General features: G+C 52.0%; 1 protein-coding gene across 1 annotated transcript; it reads right to left on the bottom strand.

The window, feature by feature from the left end:
* Positions 1-1,768: 1,768 nt before the first annotated feature.
* LOC131210784 (uncharacterized) lies at positions 1,769-6,716 on the bottom strand. The gene is made up of 4 exons (XM_058204076.1): positions 6,036-6,716; positions 4,210-4,447; positions 2,549-2,634; positions 1,769-2,478 (listed from the first exon to the last, which is right to left on the bottom strand). The coding sequence occupies exons 1-4, from the start codon at positions 6,508-6,510 to the stop codon at positions 1,853-1,855; spliced, it is 1,425 nt and encodes a 474-aa protein (XP_058060059.1). The 5' UTR covers positions 6,511-6,716; the 3' UTR covers positions 1,769-1,852.
* Positions 6,717-7,550: the final 834 nt, after the last annotated feature.

The following is a 7,550-nucleotide window of genomic DNA, read 5'->3' as shown; positions in this document are numbered from 1 at the left end:
CAGCATGGGCCTGCCGGAATGTTCGAATTTCGACGCTGTCGGTGCGTCATCCGCAGGTAGCAGAGAGGTGTTGCTACCTCCGGACACCGCACCGCACCCTGCGTTCCGGTTCGGTTTCCGGATGACAGTTACCAGATGGTTACCGGGTGACAGAGAAAAAAGGATATTCACCCGTCCCGGCCCGGCCGATGTAGGGCAGTAGATACTGGCGAGTCTGCGCTCTCTTGTGGCGGGACTATTGACTCAAGTCCCACGGGAACACGTGCAACACGCAGCGATGCGAAACTTATTTAATTAACAATTTTTAGCGCGTGCCCTTATGTGCGGCATCCCCGAAGGGACAACATTAAACGGGCGGACGGACGAACGGAACCATGCATCATCCGTGTAAATCGGCGAACTCTGTCCATTAGCCGTGTTTGCATGCTCCAATTAGTCCGCGAACCAACCCTTTCTATACTCAGCAGCTAGCAGCAACTGGTTGGCCACAAACTCCACAGTTACATCACGATTCCGCGAACACCACAATGATACGATCAAACTCAAACGCGGAAACGGAGATATGGTGGCGGTTTCATAAATACCGGTTTTAACTATTTAGATTACGGTGCTGTTATTCGATAGACTCCACGGCAAATAGTGTACTGTTTTGGGTGTAATGTTCAAAGAGCACAGTTTAAGAAACCATTTCGCGTTAACGATGTGACATAGGTTACCTCCTGCCGTGTCCAACATAGTCTGTAAAAAGTACTGAATTTAAACGTGTTTTATACGAGTCAGTGTCCAGTGTGAAATTGCTATTTAAAAAATAAATTATTGTCCGTTTTTTTCGCATCTAATGGTCGCTCGTAATGATTGCTTACAATATTCCGAACTTAACGGCCATTACCGAATTCAAACTGCCCGATTTAAGAAGAGTTACCGTTACTATCCGCTAGATGGCAGTAATCGCACGATAAATCCAACAGATGGCGCTCTACGGCGGTTTGGTGAATTATTTCATTATTTTTTTGGGATGAAAAATTGCTTTATTCAATTCAAAATCAATCACGTGTAAATGATGGTGATGATCAATGATCAATGAAACAAATTAAAAAAATAAGCACTCCTCAGCTATTGTTTTGATTGATTTAGCATATTCTGCTAAGCGCGAAAGATTATTAGCCCGTTTAGAGCCCGCGAAAGTGAATGGACACATGTTTTTCGGTTGTGCTTACGGCACAACGGTTCATCTTTTCTCAAATTCCACAATAAAAACGCAAACGCGATCGATTTAAAATATATCCACTTGGTGACGACGGTTCGTAGTTCTATTTGTTTAAAATAATAATAAAAAAAACACATAACCTATCCGCATCCGCTTTAGCCGCCACATGGCGAAACAACATTAAAATGCAGCACCTAGCTTAAATAAAATCCCTAAACTTCGGCTCAGTTCGATTCTCAACGTTGCTGCACGGTCCCTTAAAATACAATTCGGTGCCACCGAGGGGCCCCCACGCTAAGCACGCGTTTAATAAATACTCATGTTACAACACACACGTTACAAAGATACACTAGCTTCTTACGTGGGTCACGCTGCTCTCACTCGGACGGGAAGGCAAACAGGGTTTCGATTTGTACAGATTTCGGCATAGCTTAAACGCTAAGGTAGTGTAGAAGTAGAGCCCTTCCCCGAGGCCGGCCCAATAGCATAATCTCAACGATCCATTGTCCGTCGATCCCCAGAGCACAGAGCGGGATCAACTCGAATGTCAGGTGGGTAAAGTCGTACATTTTTATGCGCAAAAAATGTCCATTGCACACGCGCGTGATCGGGAATCCTTCCGGAAGCGATCTCCCCCCCGGTGGATCAGACCAGCGTCGACAGTTCGTGTGGCGAGTTGGCCGTTGTGTCGAGGGTATTGTTGCCCCCGGTGGCCGGCATGCCGGGACTGACGGACCCGGAAGCGTCCCGGTTGAGCAACGAGCCGACGATCACCTTCGGCGTGGGCGGGGTGGCGGTGGCCGCACGCACCCCGCCGCCACCGCCGCCGTAGGGTGGCGGCACGTAGGAATGGTTGAAGCTGATGTGCGAATGGTTCGCGGACAGCGGCGTCACCGGCGTGAGCTGCGTGATCGGCGTGGTGTGACTGGCCTGCGAGTTGTGGGTGAGCGGCGTGTTGTTGTGGTGGTTGCTGTACACGTGGTTCAGGCTAATGTGGTGCGGCCCGTGGCCGTTCTGGTTCTGGTACTGGTGGGCGGCGGCGGCGGCGGCCGCTGCTGCCGCGGCCGCCGTCGATATCGTGCTGATCTGGGGCGACAGCGTCAGATTGAGGTTCAGCGGCGCCTGCCGCACGCTGATCGTCTTCTCGCGCTGCCAAACGAACACGTTGTGCACCATGGCGCCGCCGCAGAACACGATGCCGACACCGATCAGTATGCTCGTCACGATCGCCGGTGTCGAGTGGAACTGCGTGAACGTGTACAGGATGATACCTAGAAGACAGATCGCGAGCAGTTGGCTGGGTGAGTAATTCTTTCGGAATCGATTGCTCCGTGGTCTTACCGGTCAAAAAGATGGGTATGGAGATGAAGAACCCTCCCACGGCGCACACACGGCTGACACTCGATTTCTGCAGATACTTGTTGCCTCTGGAAGTAGCGGAAAACAATCCTGTAATACACTACCGCTGTGAGCAGGATCTATGCTTCAATCGCTGCCCGCGCTGCTAACGATGCAACTCACTGATTTATCTATAATTAAATCAAATCCACGACCAACCCAAACCTTTCTTTACCGGGTCCCCCGGGCGCGCTGCATCGCACTAAACAGTGCTAATAATACACTATTGAGAAACCCGGTTCGACGGGAATTTCAACGTTTTGCCCGATCGAAGCCATACATACGTGCCGTTCGGCTAATTCCAGCCGGCACGAGCCGGACGAGTAAATGGATCAACAAACGCGGATAAATCCTTCGCCGATAGCACGGATTAGTCAAACGGCCACTAGTTTTGACGTGTGGCGTAATAAAACCTTGCAAAAGCGGGGCCTAATCCGAGGGGTCTCGCTCTCGCTGTGTGGTAATCAGGTTTAGCAAACCCAGAAGGGATGTTTGAGAACGCGATTTAAGCCCTCGTGGCGATACTTGTTGTTGTGTCTGCCTGCCACGTGAAGATCGGCTATCAGATCACTGCTGATGGTTCGCAGAACCACTTCGCCTCTTCACGGTGTATCACATGCCAATAATGAAATCAAATCTAAAAATCGTCCATTCACTACCACGGAACGAAGCTTCCCCGAAATCAAGATATCACGCCGCACCCATATGGGGTGATCCTCACGAAATGTGCGTTTCATGTGCGGGGCAACACAAGTGTATCGAAACTCACAGCCTAGCCCAGCGCGTAATCCACCGTAACATCTTCATAGGCGATCGCTAAATGAGCGCCGCTGGTACAACACAGGTCGATCGTAAAAAAGCGGCTCTCCCAGCGTAGGGAGGGCCCCGTTGGTAATCATTAAAGATTACGATCGCGAACGGTACAGCACCGGGGCCGGGGCCGGGGCCACCGAACGCAGATTTTAACCAGACCCCAGGGCAGGGAAGTAATGGTAATAAATTGAAACTTCTTGCCGTGGGAGCCACCAACGGTTGCCAATACAATTTTGTTCGATTTTGGCCGGGAATAGACGTGCCAGGCGGGGGAAATTCGGACCGTTGGCTCCGAGCACCAAACATTACGGCCAGCAACATGTGCGTTTAATTGCGTTCTGTCAGCCAGTTCCCGGTCCGGCGTCCAACTTGGGCGCTAATTTTGGCCTCGTATTGCCACACGTTCTCGGTGCTTCTTCTTGTTGGTGGGCACATGTTTTCCGCACGCCCAAAATATTGTCCCCATTCGATGCAACGGACCCCATTCGGGGCCCGGTCAGCTATGTAATGCCGTCTATTAGAGTTCACGCTTCGGTGACCATTTTCCGTTACAGCGTGGGGGGGTGAACTCGAGCCTGCTACCGGGCCCCGACTAGGATCTTCTAGCAAGAGGAAGGGTCCATTCCATTGTGCCGCTTTAATTTATGGACACTTCTCGAGAGAAAGGGCCAGAAGAAGGAATAAAGGAGGACCGGAACACGCGACGTGTGTCATTCATGTCGCCTGCCGCCTGCCCTGGAAACCTGGAAAGAGAATGAACGGAAAAGGGTCGCACCGCCCGTTACACTAACCTTCCGGTCGTGGCAGGTGCGCGGACCAACTTGACGGCAAACAGGAACTGAATGGCACACACCAGCAGGCAGCACAGGTTCAGCGACAGGGACAGCGCGCACAGGGCCAGCGTCACGTCGTACACGATGGCGTAGTCCTCCAGGACCGCCGGCCCTATCGTCGGCGGTGGCGGTTCCCGACCACCGGGCGATATTTTCAGTAGAAATATCAACGAAAGTAGCGCCAGCAGCAACGAAACTACGGAGTGGCGGCACGGCAAAGTCCCACGAACGAGCACGAACATGAAAGAGAGAGAAGAAAACGGAAAGGATCATCAGCCACCGCCATCTTTCGTAGGCAACGGATTCTCAGGTTCTAGAATTACAAAGTCATCTTCCGACCGAGCGCACCCAGATGACCGGGCAGTGGAATGTCTGAGGCCGACCGCGACCGAAAACCGGAACGAAGGATGCATACAATATATTCCAATTAGGGGCCGGAAAAGAGTTGAGGAGTTGAGTTGAGGATTTTGTTTGTTTGTTTGATTTCCCCCAACACGGGCGACCCCACGAACGACGGGATGATAATGGTTCCCCCACTGATTGGTTTACCAACTGGCTTGGTTTGGTTGGGTTTTGGTGTGAAAATTGAAAAGTAATGGCCAATGGCCGCCACGCCAAGCCAAACAAGCGTATGTTGTCTAGCAACAAGGCGCAAGAGAGATACACACATAAATGCCACTAATGTGATGATTGATTTGGAATTGCGTATTGATTTCATAACGCATTAATTCTAGCCCGGGTGAGGTGCTCGATCATTCGCGTCCGAGGACGAACCGGAAATTGGCGGGAATGCTTGCCTCACCAACTGTCTGCTCTCTGCAGATCTTTTTTAAATTGATTTTTAAATAAATCTACATAGACTGAGTGATTTTTCGTCCAAGCCCGAGGGATGCCCGAGAGGATCGGAACCATCAATCAAGCGTACGCGATCGCTTGTTAACGATCTTCTTCAAGAATGGCTCACGGATTCCGAATCAAGTGGGCGTAGCATTAAACCACACGAAAAAGGACAAATGACGCAAGACGGGTTAAGATAGAACTCGATCCTCGGACAGCAGGCACTGTCCTTGAGGTAAAGTAAACGACGTGACGATGAAAAGTGGTTCCATTACTTCCCACGGAGCTCGGTTTTGCTCGAGTGGAGACTAAATAACACTCAAAGAAACATATGTTATTCCAGAATTCAGTTCAGTTAATTCCGATGTGGCGAAAAGTATCGATAATGTGGCTGGTCCAAGTGAAACCAAATATCGTCCAAATTTTCAGCTTCAATTTTGCAGAGGAATCAACATTTCATGTCATTTCATTTCCACAAAAATGGGGCAATGATGAGCCGACAGACCAAAATCCACACCAAACAGTCATTAGTTGTGAGGTGCATTGGCTTCTCGTGCACGAATTCTTCCTACCACTTTGGGAATGCGTTTTTAATATTCCTCAGTTTTCTGCCAGCGTAAAGCGTCCCATTTCGTAAATATTACATTTTTAAACGAAGTTTAACGCTTCAAAAGTCAAGTAATCGGTAGTTTTCAAAATTCAAACACATTGATGGATCACCCTATATTTGTGGCCAGCAATAACGAGGGAAGTGATCCTCAGCACAATTCCACCGATTCGTGAGAAGCATCTTGCAAACGGCACATTTATCACTTTAAACCGAAAAAAACCCCAAATGAGTCAATGAGTCACTTCGGTGCCGGCAACCATCTGGTGGACCGATCGCGTTCATCCGGAGATTATCCCGGGCACCCCCACTTGGCGGCATTGAAACGCAGATAACCTACCCAAACACAGCAACCCGAGACTGGTGAGGGCCTCGCGGGCACCCATCCGGTCCTTGTTCATGTTGATCGTGCTGCTCAGGATGTTGTTGTTCGTCGTCGAGTTGTGGCTGTGACTAAAGAGTCCACCGCCGCCGCCTCCTCCGCCACCAGCGCCACCACCCAGCATCCCGTTGCCGAGTGTCGTCAGTCCACCGCCGCCGACGTGCAGCCCTGGGCCCGTCACACCGCCCGTCACATTGCCGTTGGCGGTCGAGCCGATCGACGATGCCAGCGGCGTCATGAACGATGACGACAGCAACCGGGGCGGACCCCCGTTCATGTGCTTGGCCGTCGCCACCGCCACCCCCGGCCCGCCGATGCCGGAGGGCGTGCTGGCCGGCGCCCCGCCCGGCCCACCGCCGCCGCCACCGCCAGTGCCCCGTATCGAACGATTCTGGCCCGTCGTTACGGGCCCGGTATGAATGTGTTTTAGCATTGAACATGTAATGATGGGTGTATCCCACGGGAATGGCCACTGCTGACGGTCGCCATACTAGCCTCTCGGGTTCGCGGCCACGCGGCCCGAGTTGCCTTCCGCTGCGTGGAAACACATCACAGCCCCGCGTTCAAAACTCAGAGTCACGGGCGCACGCACGCTCCTGGTTACGAAGACGACGGCGATCGAACGCAAACACAGGTGTCCACCCGATCTCGCTACACTTTTTGAAAAACAACTTTCGCAACAACGAACTTTTGGGGCGGGTTGTTAAACCAATTTACCCGGCTACGCACCGACACGAACGCGCAGCAACTGAGAAAAACAAGATAATTGAAGAATTACGTTGACATTCCACTATGGCGCGTTGTGCAAAACGAGGACCCAAGAGATCGCCACCAGAAACCGGGTTGCTATCCGGAGAGAGATCAGAGAGAACGAGAGAACGAGAGAGAGAGAGAGCAAGGGAGACTTTTGCGTATCAGCGTCTCCAGCGTCGACACCGGAACACCGGATCGTAACGGAACTTCGGTCGATCGAACCGGACACTTGCGGATCGCACACTTTGGGGTCCTACCACCACTCGAAGCCACTGCCACTTCCCGGGAAAGCCTTCCTGTTGCACTAATTACACTGTTTCAGTTCACATCCTGCAAGTATTGACGCTGATCGCGCGGTCTGCCCACGTCACCAGAGCATCTCACAGTCGTCTGCACTCGGCCTCCAGATCACTATGTCCGGCGATCCGGGGAGTCTGCCTGTAGACCGTGGCGGTCGTCGCTCGCTCTCACTCCGACCGCCATCTCTCTCTCTCTCTCTCTCTCGTAAGTGCGCGACACTTCGAATTGAATGGCGAGATCGCGGCCGGTTCCCAGCGCTCCCAGCGCACGCTCGTTCACTTTTTGCAGGCAGCCCCCGTCCAACGAGAAGGCCCTTCAAGCGTCGTCTTCGGCAAGCACTCTTCAAACTCTCCGATAAGTCTTTGCAGCAGCAGCACACTTTGGGGGGGCTCCACTTTTTCCCCCCTGAATGATGCTGCG

This window comes from Anopheles bellator, chromosome 2, assembly GCF_943735745.2.
Source record: "Anopheles bellator chromosome 2, idAnoBellAS_SP24_06.2, whole genome shotgun sequence".
In the NCBI taxonomy this organism is placed as follows: domain Eukaryota; kingdom Metazoa; phylum Arthropoda; class Insecta; order Diptera; family Culicidae; genus Anopheles; species Anopheles bellator.
Note: the sequence above shows the minus strand (reverse complement) of the source record. Positions and strands in the feature narration are given on the sequence as shown.